Raw genomic sequence first — 17,603 nt, 5'->3', positions numbered from 1 at the left:
GGATGGAGAAAGGGAGCAAACAGAGAGAAAGAGAGATCTGGAAGCCCTGATCTGTTCCTCTCTTAGGAGATTTCTAGTCAAAAGCACCAGAGAGGCTGTGAAGGTCAGACTGGGGATTGCAGCCACGTGTGCACTTGGCCATCAAGGGTGATGCAAGCACACAAAGGCAGCAAAGGCACCATGCCTGCAGGGTTATCCCAGGGGACAGTGAGAGCCTGCAGAGCCCAGTTTGCTTCCATACGGTGAAGAAGGCATGGGGAGTTAGAACACAGGAACAAATCAATATGAGTTTAGCAAAAAATGCCAAACTTGCACACGTAACGAATTTTAGCAGGCACAAATATTAGACTCACTCTTTCCCACTGAGAAACCCGTATCATACACTCGGTTCAAACAACTGCACCATGTTATTAACAAAACCACCCTCAGTTTATACTGTATGTATATAAATAAAGGATTTAAAAATTTTTAATAAAGGAAAAAGATGATGACTGACTAATCCACAACACATCATCCCTTTCTGTAAGCCAAGGATGATTTTATTTGCCTTTCTTCATTTTTGCAGTCTTTTCTTTCCTCTTCTTCACATGCTTTGGGATTTTGGTTTTTCTCTTTTCTCTTTGGGCTTCTTTAACCATCTTCTTCCTTTCCTACGAGGAATCAAACCATTCATTTAAATCCAGAAGGGAATGAAGAATTTTAAGCAAGTCAATCAATTGTTACAATAACAAGTTAATTAAGACATGACATAAAAATAAGGTTATCAAGACAAAGAAATATTAAAAATTTATAGAAATGGTGAGGGGAAAGGATAAAGGAAATACAGATTGGGGGTAGAGCCCAGACCTGCACACTGGTAATGACAAGGCAAAATTCAAACCAGTTAGAACCTGAGTTTCATGCAACCTTTGAAGAAAGTGGACAAGAGGCACTCTTAACTCACGCTATTTACATCTAAGATTATAACAGGTTGTCTGGTCTACATTTTCTGCTACCCACAGGACTACTATAGTATGTGTTTCTATGTGTCATGTAAAAATATTGATCCAGTAAGTGCTGATTGAGCAAGCTGATCATCAGCAGGACTGGCAGGAAAGAATGCCATGCTACTGCAACACACTGTAAATCTGTGCCAGACACAGAAGGGACGAGACTCAACTAGAAAACAAAAAGTCAGCAAAGTGGAAGGGGCAGGTAGAAGTGATTGCTGCCAATCAGTTGTTCAACCTTCAGCTAAACACAAAAGTTACAAAAACCCCTCATCTCACACAAAAAGAAGTCCAAATGAAAACCTATCAATTAGGATGAGAACTGGCCAAGACTTCCCTGTTTCACATCTAAAAGGCAGCAGATCTACACTGGCAGTGTGTAGTAGAGCGCTGCATTTTTATTTGACAGATATGAAATATCTTACCTTTACTAGGAGGCAAAACCTAAAATGCAATGTTCCAAAGCTTGAACCCCTTAAGCCTGCAAGTTTCACCCTGCTTTTTTTTTTTTTTTTTTTTTTTTTTTTTTTTTTTTTTTTTGCATAGCACCTAAAAGGCTGCCAAAAGGCTCTCACTCATGAGCATGAGTGATACACTGTAAGAAAGCCTCACCAAAACTGAGCATATTGTTCCATGGTTTAGAAAATGAAACCTCAAAGAAAACCCAGACCCTAACCATAATCCCTTTGCTGGACTGCATTACATCTCTTGCCCACAGCAAAGCTGGCCAGCTTGTACTAATGGTACTGCAAAAGCCACTGTGGTACAAACACTGTCACCAAATCTCCAGTTCTACAGACCAAGTGGTCTCAGCTGTCTGGGCATAAGGAGGTTCATCAGGCACCATAGACACAAACCTGAACACCGAAGCCTGGAAGAGTAGCCAGAGGAACTGAAAAGCTGCCCAGGCTTCACTGAATTCTACTTTGTGTAGCCTTGTAATATCCTGTAGAGATCTCTCTTCTAGCTTTGCCTAAGCTACAGAGAGCTGTGTTGCACACTGCTCTACATAAAACCACCTTTAATAAATCATCCCCAATGAAATTCACTGCCTCTGCTCTTGTTCTCCGCAACAGGAAAGGTCCAGAGCTTGTTTCAGACAAGAAGCAAGAGCCACTAAGTTTGGACGTTTTTGTGTCATATAAGCAAAGGTGGGAAAAAATAAACAATTCCCAGCCAGCTGACCTTTTTGTCCATGCTAACTTCAGCAGGTTTATCTTTGGGATGTACAGATTCTTTACAGCCCGAATCAGAGTCCTCTGAGCTGCCACCATCATTATCATCATCATCAGAGTCTGTTTCTGAATTGTCTGCCTCTTCAAGGAGTGCAGGAATCTGCAAGATATATCAAGAATTATATCAAATCAAAGCCAAGAAACCTAATGACAGCATACACACACATACATACACAATATATATATATATATTCACAAAAAAGAAAACAGAACCTGCTGCAAAGAAACCCTTGAGCAATCTGATGCTATCTCTCTTACAACAGCCCTCACTGAGTTTCAAGATAAAGAATGAAAAGTAGGTTAAGCCAAACTAAGAACAAGGAATCTAGATTCTGTACACCACAGATTCTTTTAGGTCAGGGCTCAAAGCACAGCTGTTATTTGCACTCCCAAACTAATTTCCCTAAGTTAAACAGCAATTTGCTAACATATGTGGAAGCCTATTTTTAATTATCCTTGGATCATGCCCAAATCTACCTTGGGGGCACTGTATGTGTTTTATATTGCAAACAGAAATATCCGCACTGGAACACTCACTTATTCTTAAACAAGCCTGGAGACTGTGCTACAGCCTGATCCCATCCATATTTATATTTCCATTTTAAATCAAGAGTCTACACCACTACTAGAGAACATTCACAAAGTAAGGAGGGGGAATCCACACAGGGCTTCTGCCTTGAATGACATGGCTCCAAGTGATCTGTATCCAACTTCTCATCCAATCTACTTTACAGAAGTGTCACTGGCAAGTACTTCAAACACAGTAAGACATAATATTTTATGGCTTATACTGGAGGACTGTTCTTTATGCAATATTACAACAGATACTCTATCATATCAACATATCTGATATAATATCTGATATCAGAAACATATCAAAACTTGCAGTCATGCAACAGTTTAAATAAATTACATTTTCCATTATCAGAAAACACTTTCCCTCACCGTCACCTTAACTTTAGAGATCATGGCCACTGCAAGGATTTAATTTCATTCTCAAACAACCCAGCATCAGCCACAATGCAGGGAAGCAAATTCTGTGTTGTACAGACACACTGCCATGCTGACCCTCCTGACACAAATGGGCACTCTGGACACAAGAGGCTTCTTTCATAGTGTCAGCTGCAGGACCAGGCATTCTCTGAACTACCTGTAAGCACTTTTCTGAAAATGAAGGATTTCAAAAAGACCCTCTCACCTTCTGAACACCAGACAAATCCTTCTTAAGTCCTGTCACCGTCTGGTAGAGAATCTGCTCCAAGGGAGAAAGGAACAAATTACATTATCAAATTATGTCTAAATCCTTTGTGCCCAGAGAAAATTACTATCTAAAAATAAATTTAAAGAAATCAAGACCAGGATAAAATCCACAATGTTAGCATTAAGCACTAACCAGGCAATTTTAAAGTATGATATAGATTTCGTACTCCACACCTTGGTAGCAAAGGTTCTGTTTTTGTTTGTTGTTAACGATTTCCAGTAAGAAGACTTCATATTCCCTCTCTCTCTTTTGCAGGGCCCCAGCATGTCTACTCACATTATCTTGCTGAACATTCAATGCCATATCCTCTTCTTTCAATTTCATCATTATGTCCACATCCCTTTCATAGTTTTTAACTTCAGTCAGGGTTCGAGGTATGTAGGCCTTCTTAAATACCTAGCACAGTGAAAGGAAACACCGACTTATTAATTTACATATAGTGTCATGATGTTCTTCTCTCCTAATTATGCATCCTTGGGAGAATAATCACAATCAGAAAACCAACAAATGAACATAGCAGTCATCCACTACCATTTGAACTACAGAGCTGTATTTTGTTTGGTTATTTTTTGCAGGGGCAGACTTAATGTGCAACCTAGACATTACTTAGATCACAGCTAAGAAGGCTCCTTCCTTAGTATGACTCACACCAGCCCACTTACAAAATTACCCAACCATCTGTTAGCCTATTGGAGTCCTAAGGTTTTGTATCCTAAGAATTGTTCTAATGCTTTTATTATAATGCTTATAATGCCTTCAGGAGGCAACGCTATTGAAATGCACTGCTAGAACTTAATCTCTTTACAGGACAATATCCACTTCAACCTACAGTCCAACTCAAAAAAGGTTCTTGCAGCAGTACAGTACAATAAAAACTAACTGCAGTATTAATAACATACTTAAAGTTTGTCCCATTTGAAACAGTCTTTCAGCAAACGTACAACCCCTACCAGATCAGAGAAATGTGTTTTGCTTCTCTACGACCCTACCAGATCAGAGAGATGTGTTTTGCTTCCCTGTTTCATGGTATCACTTCAATCCCAGTACAGATTCAGTACCCTTCACAATCATCACTGCTCATCTGAGAGCTGTGCACAAAGCACAGGCCCCCAGTTCCACAGAGCTGCCCTTACTGAGCTCTACTCAAGGGAAGTGGCACAAATTAGCCATGGTCAAGTGGAAAGTCTAAGACAAATGAACTGAACATATATGTTATGAAATCATCTATCTTACAGGTCAGTACCTCATATAAACAAGGGAGTAACTTGCTTGCAGAAGATGGGCTTGCTACCAAACACTAGAATCTGACTCTACACCTCAGTAGTTTTATGCTGAGGCTATACTGGGAAACAAAAAACATCCTTCCTTGGCAAAGCCTGAAGCAGTTAATGAAACCTGCTGAGCTCCAAGACAAAACAGTCTTGAATAAATCAAGTAGTATTGACCTCAAAGATAAGAGGTTTTTGTTGGTCGTTGGTTTTGTTTTTAGACTCTTCTGGAACAGATAGTTAAGACTAAGATAGAAATGGTTCTATCTTTACATCAAACATTTCCAGAACATTAACAGCTTTCTGTAATGGACTTGAGATGGCTTCACTGAATGTAAAAGCAGTGGAAGAACTGAATTAGACTGGGAGTGGAGCTAGATAGGCAATTTGGCCAACGCACATATCCAAATAGCCTGCTTCTGTATCACTGGTCCAAAACCACTGGCACAGTCAGATATCTCTACTCAGGTTATTTGTTAATTAAACCCGAACTGAAAGATACATCAAGACCTAGATATGAGCAAAAAACTGGTTTAGGAAATAGAATATTTGCCTTCTAACAGCTTATTGATGTCAGCTTTTACACATGGCATCCCTTAATACTTCACATGTCAACTAGATCAACACATCTTAGTACCATAAACAGTATTTTGTGTATCATCGACTGTACATTTTTCCAAAGAAAACAGAACATTTTTCAGGGTTTAGAAGAGGTAAGGTTAATATTAATTTCATAGCAGGAACAGAAATCCTCACTTCCTCATCCACTTTATCTTGACTGGATCTTTCCTCCTCTGTTCTCTTTGATGCTATTTCCATTGCCTAAAGAGATAGAAAACATTACAAAAAAAGTTATCATTCTTTAGAATCGCACCAGTAAGCCTTTAGAATCGCATCCAAGTGTTCCCATCTGCGTTTCTGCCTGCGCCCCACGGTCACTCACACGCGCTGCAGCTGTCCCTGTGGGAACGCCTTCAGCGACACCTAACGGCGAGCAGCACTGCTGCGGAGCACACTGACAGCTGCAGCAGCAGCGGGAAAACACACGGGCTGTGCTCCCCCCGGACCAAACTGTGGCAGGCCCAGCACGGCTGCAGGACATGCAACACCACTCTCCATAGAAGCACGATTATATTTCTGCGGAGCTCCTCCTTGCCAGAAAGGAAGAGCTAACTTAAAGCATCCTGGTTCTTATAGCACCTCAAACAGACTTTTGAGTCTTCATGGTTAGACAGACTTTCTGAGAGAAACATTAGAGAGAACGTGCAATGGAAAGTAGTGTCACCCTACAATGGTATAAATGGAAAAGACCTATATTCATATTGGAAGCATTAGCACAACAATGTCATGTGCTGGATTCCTTAGGATGTAGAATAAATGAGATGATGGAGCTTGAACTAGAATCTGATTTTACTGTCCTCTTACTCCGTAGCAAGGCCATGAGGTCTTACCTTAGACAGGTAGTCATCAATGTTTTCACTTGTGATAGAAGGATCAGTAATAAATTCAAACAGCTCCCTCACTGTCATCACTGCAACATTGTGCTTCTGGAAGAAGTCTGCCAGAAAACAAGGGAGAGACAAAATCCATTAGTAATTCCATCTAACATACGCACCTTGGATGTTAAAGTGACAGTTCCAGCAAGCCAACTCTGATGACTTGGGAAAGTCTCAGCAGCACATTCTACATCAAATGGAGTTTAGTTACCAGATGATTCTTGCATATCTGAAATAAAACTGTTCACCTCCCAGATGCAACAAATACTAAGAGGAGAAAAACTGCATAAATATAAAGGCCAAATCAATTTCAGAAGGATCCTGACTTAATGGAATACAGGCTAAGAAGTAAAGAATTCAAGACAGTATAGTATTTGCAATGACTAAGATAAAAAAAAATGTACTTCAAATAAGGAATGAAGACCTCAAACTTTTGCCAGAGAGAAACAAGTGGCCACTGAAATACAGTACATTATGAACCACCCAAAAGGAGGGTGGAAACTGATGTCCTAGAATCTTCCTCACTACTACACTTAGAATTGCTTTCTTAAATCAGTTATGATCAAATTCATAAGCTGCATTTCTGTTCTGAAAAACAGCAGCAAGTGACACTGAGGACTTGTTTAACAAGTATTTCCTACTAAAATTCCCAGGAGATCTCTCTCTTTGAGAAATTAATCATACAAGGATTAGAAAAGGACTTAGTTTGGAGGCAGCTCTCCGTGCCCACGGAACCACAAATCTCTGCAAAGATCACACCTAGGGCAGAATTAGGTGTTAAAAGAGTTCTTAGTGTCTCTGCAGAAGGTTTAGACAGAGAAAGCTGCAGTGACAGAAAACAAACAAAACAATATCAAAAACACTGCAACTCACTGAGACCCTAAACTTCTAGGGAGAGTAAGTCAAAAGACATGAATAAAGAGCAAGGGTGTGACTAGCTGAGGCAGAAGGGAGTTACTAGAAATGCATGAACTAAGAAGAAATAAGGAAAAAGTAGCATAGTGGAGATCAACAGACATACAGCACGCACACAGTTCTTTCCTAATTATGCACGCAACTTTCAAGAGTCTCAGTAAAATAAGAAAAAAGTCAGTCTGAAAAGAAAGGGGGGACAAAAGCAGCCTATAGAGATTTTTTTGTCCTCAGGGACACACCCTACCAGGAGGTGTGTATCTGTTACACAACATGCATATTCACATATGAAGACCAAATTCTCAAGAGAAAAACACCATTAAACCTTACTTATCAAAATACTGTGACAAGTGATAACATCTCTAATTAATTACTCTGTGCCTCGATCCTCTCAGCTGCCCTTAGTGCAGGGAACTTCATAATACACAGAAACATGTTGCCAGCTGAGGAATCCCAGAAATGGATTCAGCTCACAGAAGGCAACACATCAGTATGTCTGCAGAGTATTTTAAGTAAGGGAAGTTAAGACCGGGGTGAGCACTGCTGCAGACTGGGAGGGATCTTAGATCTATCCTAAGTCTGAGATTCAGCCATGTGACTCATTTCAGAGAGATGATTTCTAGCAAAATAGGCAGCACTACTCTGAACTCAGCACAGTACACTGCTCCCTGAGGAAGCCACGAGAACATAGGAGAGGAAGTATTTTAATGGAATTTTGACAGCTTCTACAGTCAGTTACACCTGAAAGAACATAAGGTGAACTGAGTCCATCCTGCTAAATGAACCAGCTGTCAGAAGAAGGGCTGCAGTGCAGCCTCCTCACCGTTAACGTTGGCACAGTCCTTGCGCAGGAACTCCAGTGCGTGCGGGTGGTCATGCTCCACGGACTGAGACACATCGATGATGTACACGTCCCCTCCGTGGTACCTGCAAGGAAACCCCACACACAGCTGCATCAACTCCACCAGAGTGCTGAGGGGCAGGGAACAAAGCATGCCTCAAACTTAAGAACCCGCAAAATAAAAAATCTCAACTTCTTTCTCCAGCCTTGCATGTGAGGGCCAGGGTGGCTTTTTTCAGTCAGTCCTTTCCCTCCTCTATTCAAGCTGTATAATTAAATTTTTTTTAAAAATACTCTGCTCATGAACAAAAAAAGCAGAGCGGCGCATGAAAAAGAAAACAAAAACAAGAAACAAGTTATAAAAATATAGCAGTGAAATGATACCTAACTAACATAAAATACCTTACATAAAAATGGTACCTTACTAATTTTTGCCGGAGTTGATGGGTTTTTTTCTGGTCGTGAGGGGTTTAGCAAGGTAATTTTGTTGTGTTTTTTAACTTTTTTTCTTTCTTCTTTTATAGTTTTTTGTTTGTTTGTTTGCCCGTTGGCTTTTTTTAACAGAGAAAACTCAGATCTGGGCTAAAAGCTACATAATTAATTAGATAAGTTACAAAACCCAGTAACGACAAGAACCCCACCCTCGCTGAAAGGTACATCAGTACTCTCACACAGACGCTGCCAATGCATACATTTTAGATGTCACAATTCAGAGCAAGGATTAAAAACATACAGCATATTAAATTCACTGAGATCTGCGTGAACAAGTCTGGCATCTTGGTACATTCTTCTCATGTACTGGATGATCTGCAGGTACAGCTCCCGGACTTTGGAGTCAGACAACTGAGCATTCTTCAGCAGAGGAGCAGGCCTTGAAATTACAAAAAAAAACCAACAGAAACGAAACACTTTTTCCTTCTTCATACCAGCTACAAATGCTTTAATTGCTGTGCCTGATCCTTTTTCACTCACTGAGTGTGTCAAGCAAATCAGGATGAGCAACCAAGTGCAAGGAGCCAGCAGGACGGGGAGCAAAACTTTGCTAAAACACATGCTAAAGCAGGAAGGGGAGGAAAACTTTGCTAAAACATGCTTGCCAAAGGTTCTGGAGCGCTATTTTCAACAGGAGCTAATTTGGACCATGCTACATTAATGTCGGTAACTACAAAAAAAAACTACCTTTATGTATGATTAGCAAGCCTTTCCAGCATTAATCTCTGGTTAAGCCACTTTATGAATTAATTTTGCACACAACTGAGGCTTCAGAGTCACACAGATTGCCTGCAGTAGTAGCTGACAAATGTCTGGGACCATTCCACAGATCACATGCACATGTTAACTTTATGGGCCTAGAGTAACTGTAGGTAAATTCAGATGGTTGGTTTGGTTGGTTTTAACAAACCTTTGGGAAAAGCTATTACTAAATTAAAAAAAAAAAAACAAACAAAAAATTTGATTTTCTAAGGATACTCAGAAATATCAGGTGATACTTACCTATCACCTTTACCAATAAAGCCCATGACAAGCACATGACTCCTTAGCATAATTGGCTCTGGGCAAGGTATCTGGGCTGTATTCAACCTGAAACACAGGAACAAAGCCACCAAAGAAAATAAAACCAAACTCTATTTGCTTTGCACCAGTGCATAAAGGAGCTCTGCAGCTTTGAACATAACACAGTGAGAGCTCAGGAAACTCTCCCTTGTGAAGAACAACTAGGAAATGCACACAAAAAGCCACAACCGTTCTGACCCTTTTCTAAGCATTCCTATGTGAAAGAATCTTTAGACAGTTCAGGTTAATCCTAGATTAACCTACATCACACAGACTGCTGCTGCTCAGCATCAGCTATTTCTAGTTTCTCCTTGCTGTTCAGTCATGTCAGACAGAGCTCAGACACTGAAGAGCTTTGAGCATTAGCAGGAAAACAAAAGAAGATCTTAATTCTTCCCTCCCCTTTTGTTTCCCTCCCATAATGAATCTTAAGACACTTGCCTGAACACTCCAGAGACCCGATAGTGTAGTGGTAGCCACAGTCTAGCAAAAGGAGAGCACCTCCTATAAACTTAAAAGTTTTGGTAACCTCTGCATGATGAAATAAAAACTGGACAAATCACCTTATTAAATTCCTCATTTCTTTTTCAGCCCATGTCTTCACCATTTTTCTTGGGTTGCCTTTGCAGTATCCATGACGAAATCTTTAAATTAAAAATATAAAAGACAACAGGGACTCTTAGTCTAGCACCAGTGATTTTAACACCTTTCAAAACAATTCCTCTTCCCAAGTAAAACAAGGCAGAAGTCAAACTCACCTGAATTCACCACTCACGTACTTATCCCGATCTTTAAACATCAGAATAGAGGTTTTGTAAATTTTTATTGCTCTGTTCTCTCCATTTGCAGTACTGGCATGATATACATTGGCCTACCAGATTAAAAAGGGAAGAAATAACATTAAAGAAAAGCTCTTTAAAACAACATAAACTCTCTTCTTCTCATTCTGACACCTAGAAAAGAGCTCATCTCTCCCCAGCCCCTATGTGTCACCCAGCAGAAGAAGACTGCACACCAGGGCAATCCTTTTAACATGGAAGATAGCTTACAGAAAGTACATAAGAAGGGGCAGGGGTGCAACAATACCCACAGAATAAAAACAACATTGCAAAACACAACTCTGCCCCAAGTGTGGACTTGGGAGACTGAAACAAGCCCTTGTGTGAAGGGTTGACTGGAGCCTGTGCACTGTTCAGGCCCTAAAGCACGGCCCAAATGTCTCATGTTTCCAGCTCTACACATGGCAGAAGTATGTCTTTAATCAGAATTATCTGGATTTGTATGTTTTTCTAGGCACTATTTAATACTTCAGGTATATAAAACTTAGCCACAACTTTTTGCTGAAAGATGCAATTAACAACATCCACAAATTTAAGACAGTATTAAAGCATTCTTAGAAAACTTTCATACTTGGGAAAATTGGTTTCCTTTAACATAAATAAATGTTTTCTTAAGATAACTTCTTACCAATCAAGCAACACAAAATATGTAGAACTAAACCCAAGTATTTAAATACATTTTCTGAGCAGCATAAACTTCCACCCAGCTTGCTGAAAAAAAAAACCTACTACATTATTTGCAATAAAACTTACTTCTTTCCCTGTGCTGATGCAGCCATTGATTTCTGATATGATACCTCTAGAGAGCATCTTGAACAGAATGATTCGGGTCCTTGGGTCCAACACCTTAAATTTAATACAGAATATTTAATACAGAAAATTTAATACAGAAGAGGGAAAAAAAACCCCAAATAATAATGCCCAATCCTACTATCACATTAAAGGATCCTGGGCATCAGACTATTCTCAAGGATCAAATAATACTCTGAACAGCAACCGCTCAGAATTTTGCCATGAATCTAGGAAGATATTTCATTTTCTCTTCAAAATTTCTTTTCTTTTTTTTTTTTTTTAACTAAGCATATGTCTTCAACCTAACTCTAGAAGAGACAAAGAAATAATGTTCCACTCATAACTGCATTAAATATTTTAAAGTAAGATTTTTCTTGGGATACAGATATCACAACTAAAATAGAAGAGCCATGGGGGCTCAGGTCAGTAGTAATTCAGTCTTGCTGCAGAAGAAAAAAAGAAAAAATGCAAACATCATTTTTTCTTGTTCTTTGGAAATTAATGCATATGAGCAAATCACAAAACACAAAAATGAGCTCTTAAATGTTTATGGAACCAAAGATAACCTTCGTATGTGAAACAAAGAAACAAGAGGTCTCTTCAGCATAATAACAAGGGAAACAGAATTCCAAAACTCTGTTCCTGCTTTAACTGTTTTCTTAATTGAATTCTACACTATTTGCTCTGATCAAAAGGGAATTTTGATGAACAAAGGACTTACCTGTTCTACTGTTGCTCTGTCTGACTTGTCTTTGACTCGGTACCTAGCAGAAGTGAAAATAAAATGTTACAATCCCACATATGGGCTTGGTACTTTGACAGAGCAAATTGTGACATTCTTTGTCAAAGATAGGATGACATTCTTAAGAAGTAAGGCTTTCATTTCATACAAAATCAAAGGTTTCTCCTACAGACAGAGGGATGGAAAGGAAAAAAATCAACAAACCACCACTGTTAATATCAGAGCCCTTCATTATAGATTATCCTCCTGCTTTTTCTAAATGCCTCCAATATCTTTTTAGCTCAGTGGCTTAAGGACTTCTGTTTAGAAAAAAAGAGTATCAAAGGGTCTTTTCTAGGCAAATGACACCCATCACTTCTGTCTTACTATACTACACCAACACAATCAGATGTGCTACCAGTGACAAAAGAATCAAAACTTTGGGATGATTCCAACAACTTTGGGATTATTCCATTTGGAAACCAAAAAATTGAAGACCAAAGGGCAAACTGCATGTGGACTTCTTCTAAACTTCATTTTTCTTAACAAACTTATTTAAACACGGAAATAAGCACTATACTTCTGAGTTTAAAGTATTTAAGTGAAAATAGAAGCATAAGTAATACTCACATGTCTGCTTCCTTCTGTCTAGATTTTTCTGTGACTCTGTTTATAACAGAGTCATCAAAATTTAGCTTATCTGAAAAACACATAAGTGATGAAAAAAAAACAGAATCCCAAAACTCAAAGAAGTTTCCCACACACCAGGGTTAACCTAGCACTTCACTCTGTTTACATTTCAGGGTAGGACTATAAGGTAGCAACACAGATGAGTGAGACAATTCCGGAGACTTGGAAATGTGATACCAATAATGCCTTTTGGCTAACATCTCACCATTAAATTTGTCTGTTCTTCTCTTATAACAGTCAAATACCATTTTTCTTAACACAATAAGCAATAGGCTCCCAGATTGTCCTCAACAATGCATTTAAATGGTGTTTGATTAAATGCTAAACGTATAAAAGCTTCTGTATTGGGCTACAAATACCAGCAGCCTTCACCCTAGCACCACTTTCTTATAAAGGAAAACCCTACCTCTGATCTCAACCCTGTCAGAAGGTGCCAATCACATCTAGCCCTAGTCCTGACAGGCTATGCTGAGCAGCCATCTCCATCTCAGGGCAAAAATCAAACCACACCAGCTGGGACATCAGCCTCTTTACTTAGCACAGGAATTCTGCCCCTGAGAGAGAACTGCTGCATGATGTACCCCCCGCCCCCAATACTACAGGGACTGCATTTGCCTAGAAAATGCAGCTGTGGTAGCAGCTGTGGGAATCACCAATGCCACAACAGAGAGTTGAAACCCTCCGTCCACCCAAACAGCTTGTTCCTACAGAGAATCTAGGGAAGAAAGACTTCATGTTGCCTGGAGAAACCAAGGGGAAAGAAAAAGCCCCAACAAAACAGCAAAACAGCCATGTGGTTCTGAAGGTGGGGGGGGGGGCGGGGGGGGGGGTATGACACCCAGTTCTTGGAGACTAAAGGCAACTTCAAGTACTCAAAAGCAATATTAATCTCTCTGGCAATGGCTAACTCACCCATTCCAGTGAGTTCTGGCTTAACATGAGTGGAATTAGTCTGAGAATGCCACATAGTGGCAACTGTTTAAATAATGGACAACAGTGCAATTATACTCACCTAAATTGATTTTGTGTTCAAATTTTCTTAAAACCTTGCCTGCAGGGGTTGACAGTTTTGCTGAAGAGCAGTTAAGGGTCTGCCTATTTGCCTGAAATAAAGGATTTGTTAACATAAGTCATGTTCTGTACACAGCCGTTTGTAATTCAAACCATTTCATTGGAAAAGTCATCTCAAATGCCTATGCCTAAAGCTGTAAGATGAAAAACGCATGAGATATAAGGAAACAGATATGGATTAACATAAGATTTTACTTAAATCAAGAAAAGAAAATACAGGTTCCACATCAGTTAAAATTTTTAAAGTCCTCCAAACCAGAGTAATCTTTTAGTCTAGAAAGCTACAAGTCTCTCACACAGCACTTTTTCTGTCTGTAAAAGGAAGAGAATAGCAAATCGAAACAAGGAATAAAGTAAGAAAAAAATGCAGAGGTAATGAACTGAGAAAACTTTCCATGATTCTGTCTTTTCTTACATGTGGTCCTCCCCAAACACAGCTAGTACCTGAACATGATTTCACCATCATTGAACAGCATAAACCTCTAAATAAAGGCAAGAAGGACACGACAAGCGCTGCCAGACATGCTATGCTATGATCAGCACCACTCTGATTCATCTCTACTGTTCTGCTAAATTGGTAGCAATAAGAAAGATGAGGTTTTGAACCTGTAGTGTCTAAGTTGGTGTGAGAACTAGCATCCTTCTTTACATTCATGAGTGCTTTTCATTCTGCACAACACCAATGTCACCCTGCTCTTTTAAAAGTTTTAAAGTTCTTTTAGAAGTTTTCTATGCCTTCTGATGTTTACATATTTCTACTGGAGTTTCTCATGCACTGTCATGTAAATAATAATTGTTTTGCATTCTTTGTGGGAAGAGAGAATTGACAGACTGTTGGTTTGACCAGTGTGGTTGGAGAGGTGTCAATTTCTTCCTCCAATCCACTGTCACTTTTGGAATTCTATATATTGCAAAGTCAGAAATAAAACTTACTTCCTCTTACTCTTTTGATCTTAGAACTGTACATAAGTTATTTCGTGTCGTAGTGCACCATGCCAGAGTTTCTATGCCAACACCATACATGCTAAATTAATTCACTTCAAGCACCCCCAGCTCCATTTCCCATGCTTGTAGTTTTCTTTGCTTTCTTCACTATTAAGTCAAAAACAGAACTAGATTCACCCTGCATGTGATTAGCAGATAGTCTAAAAATAAATAGAAAGGCTGAGGAAGATGCTCAGAAACACAGAGGATAAATACCAAAAAGTTAGGAACATTGGTAGAGATCAGGGTGAGCAAAGAAAGAGAAGTTGAGAAAGGTAAGGAAGAGAAGGAAACTGCAGTAGAGACAGACACAGAGAATCCAGCAACAGGGTTTGAGACAAGAAACTCAAACTGAGCTCTGGCTACAATGTACATACACATACAGCACCTCAGAGGAACAGATGCCAAGGAAGGGGGTTCTCTCAAGGAAAAAAGTCTGCTTGCATCTGTTCTCAACATAACACTAACAACAAACAAAGCCTCCAGGCTGGCCCCATTACCTCTTGGGCACCCTCAAAGCCCACAGAATAACCTTCAACATACCTGTGGATTGCATCCACCAGCAGCATTGTGGCGCTTCGTGAGTCTTCCCACCTCATCATCCCAGTCCCAGTCTTCATCATCCTCTTCAGCATCACTGTTATCATCACCATCTCCTTCCTCAGCATTAACTTCTTCACACGTGCATAACTGGCAGCTCTCAGGGACCTCACACTCTTTACTTTTTGCTTCTATGTCTTCCACAGAGTCACTTAAAAGAAACACAAATGTCTCTATAACTAAAAATGATTGTTACAGTCACCAAAAATTCAATATACTTATCCCCATAAAATGACTAAATTTTCAGTTGTGTCTTAATTCACTGAGTCCAGTTCTGAGGCTCTCTGTTCCAGAAGAATATTGAGGTGCTGGATCGGGTCTAGAGAAGGGAAGTGAAGCTGGTGAAGGGTCTGGAGCACAAGTCCTACGAGGAGCACCTGAGGGAGCTGAGGGTGTTTAGCCTGGAGAAGAGGAGGCTCAGGGGTGAGCTGATCGCTCTCTACAGCTGCCTGCAAGGAGGCTGTAGCCAGGTGGGGTCGGTCTCTTCTCCCAGGCAACAACTGACAGGAAAAGAGGACACGGCCTTAAGTTGCAAAGTTGCACCAGGAGAATTTGGAAGAATTTCTTCACAGCAAGGGTGGTTAGACATTGGAATGGATTGCCCAGGGAGGTGGTGGAGTCACCGTTCCTGCAGATGTTTAAGGAAAGACTGGACTTGTTACTCAGTGCCACGGTCTAGCTGGCACGTTGGTGTTGGCTCACAGCTTTGGCCTCGATGATCTCAGAGGTCTTTTCCAACCTAATTGATGCTGCGATTCTGTATTGTCAGTAAGGTGTCACGGCTTTCTGCTAGGACAAGTGTCCCAAAGCACTACGGATACTGGAAAAGGGAAGCCGAGAGACACACGCAGCCTTCCCTCTCACCTCCTCCGGTAACGGGGCAGCACCACGCGCTCTCCCTTCCCGCCGGGCAAGTCCCGGGGCTGCTCCGCGTGTTCGCCTGGCCCGCAGCCCCAGCGCCCGCAGCCCCGGCCCCTCGGCGCGCCCTCACCTGTCCGAGCAATCCGCATCGTCGAACTGCCCGGGCACGACCTGGCTCATCACCAGCGCTCTGTAATCCATGGCGGCTGCCGGGAGTCGGGAGGCAGGAACCGGGAGCCGGGAACAGGGATGCCCGCGGGACGCAGGCGCCGGCCCGGCCCGGCCGCTACGGCGCCGCCAGAGGGACAAAAGCAGCGCGGGCGAGCGCGGCCGGGACGGACCCGTCCCAGCTCCGCTCCTCTCCCGTTTCCTTTCCCGTTCCCGGTGCCGGTCCCGGTCCTGGTGCTGTTCTCGTCCCCGTTCTCGTTCCCGTCCGCTTGCCGGGCTCCCGCGCAGGGCGGGCCCGGAGCTGGCACACGGAGGGACTCTTACAAGGACTTGCAGTGGGGAATGGCTTTACCCTGAAAGAGAGAAGGGTTAGATTAGATAGCGGTAAGAAGTGCTTTCCTGGGAGGGTGGTGCGGCTCTGGACCAGGTGCCCAGAGAAGCTGTGGGTGCCCCATCCCTGGAAGTGTTCCAGCCCAGCGAGCTGGGCTAGTGGAGGTGTCCCTGTCCACGGCAACGGGATGGAACTACATGAACTTTAATGTCCCTTCCAACCCAAACCATTCTGTGATTCTGTGAATCCCTAGCAGCTGCCGATACGTCAACACTGAGCTGTGGCACATCTGTATAATATTCAATAATATAACCTTTAAAATAGTGCGTTTTCAAGCCCTCAATTCTTGACTGGGAATGACCATTCCTGCCACAGATTCATGGTTGTTTTCCCTAAGACACAAGTGATGATCTGTGTCCTATGCAGTAGATACTGAGAAGTTTTATTTGGTATACTCTAAAATATTAAATTCCAATCTTTATTAAAATAAAGCTCCAATTGAAGCCAAAGGAATTCCAAATTTGCAAGCCTGGCTAGAAGCATCTTAGCTCCTAACACTCCTTGCATTGAATAACATTATACTCTGTTTACATACCGACATAATGTAGGATTAGGAAAATAAAAGTGAGTGCTGGGCTTTTGCTATCTGGTACCTGACTACATTTTAAAATGCAGTCTCTTTTTTGTAGATGTTTTCGCATTATCCAAGTGGTATGTATAAAAGCTATGAAAAAAACTGTGATTGTGCAGAAAACATGGATGCTTGTGTAGAGACACCTTTAAAAGAGATTTAATACAATAGGTGTCATTTGCATCTGCAACACTTCCATAAAATCAGCTCTTTGAATCTCTGTGCTCATTTTCCCCAATGCACAGCCACCTACAACAGAAATTGGATTAAGATCACCTGTTTACTGATCTTTCTCTTAGAACCAGGTGTTGAAGGACTCTTAATCCATGTGGGTTAATCCATGTGTGTAGATAAAGTGC

The 17,603-nt window shown here is 41.1% G+C and overlaps 1 protein-coding gene across 1 annotated transcript; it reads right to left on the bottom strand.

The window, feature by feature from the left end:
• Positions 1 to 440: 440 nt before the first annotated feature.
• Positions 441 to 16,485, bottom strand: RIOK1 (RIO kinase 1). The gene is made up of 17 exons (XM_032746854.3): positions 16,245 to 16,485; positions 15,197 to 15,404; positions 13,611 to 13,701; positions 12,539 to 12,608; positions 11,909 to 11,951; positions 11,149 to 11,241; positions 10,315 to 10,427; positions 10,120 to 10,200; positions 9,497 to 9,583; positions 8,736 to 8,873; positions 7,985 to 8,088; positions 6,205 to 6,311; positions 5,510 to 5,575; positions 3,762 to 3,881; positions 3,423 to 3,476; positions 2,175 to 2,324; positions 441 to 650 (listed from the first exon to the last, which is right to left on the bottom strand). The coding sequence occupies exons 1-17, from the start codon at positions 16,313 to 16,315 to the stop codon at positions 540 to 542; spliced, it is 1,707 nt and encodes a 568-aa protein (XP_032602745.3). The 5' UTR covers positions 16,316 to 16,485; the 3' UTR covers positions 441 to 539.
• Positions 16,486 to 17,603: the final 1,118 nt, after the last annotated feature.

Source organism: Taeniopygia guttata, chromosome 2, assembly GCF_048771995.1.
Source record: "Taeniopygia guttata chromosome 2, bTaeGut7.mat, whole genome shotgun sequence".
Classification (NCBI taxonomy): Eukaryota; Metazoa; Chordata; class Aves; order Passeriformes; family Estrildidae; genus Taeniopygia; species Taeniopygia guttata.
This window is presented reverse-complemented; position numbering and strand designations above follow the sequence as displayed.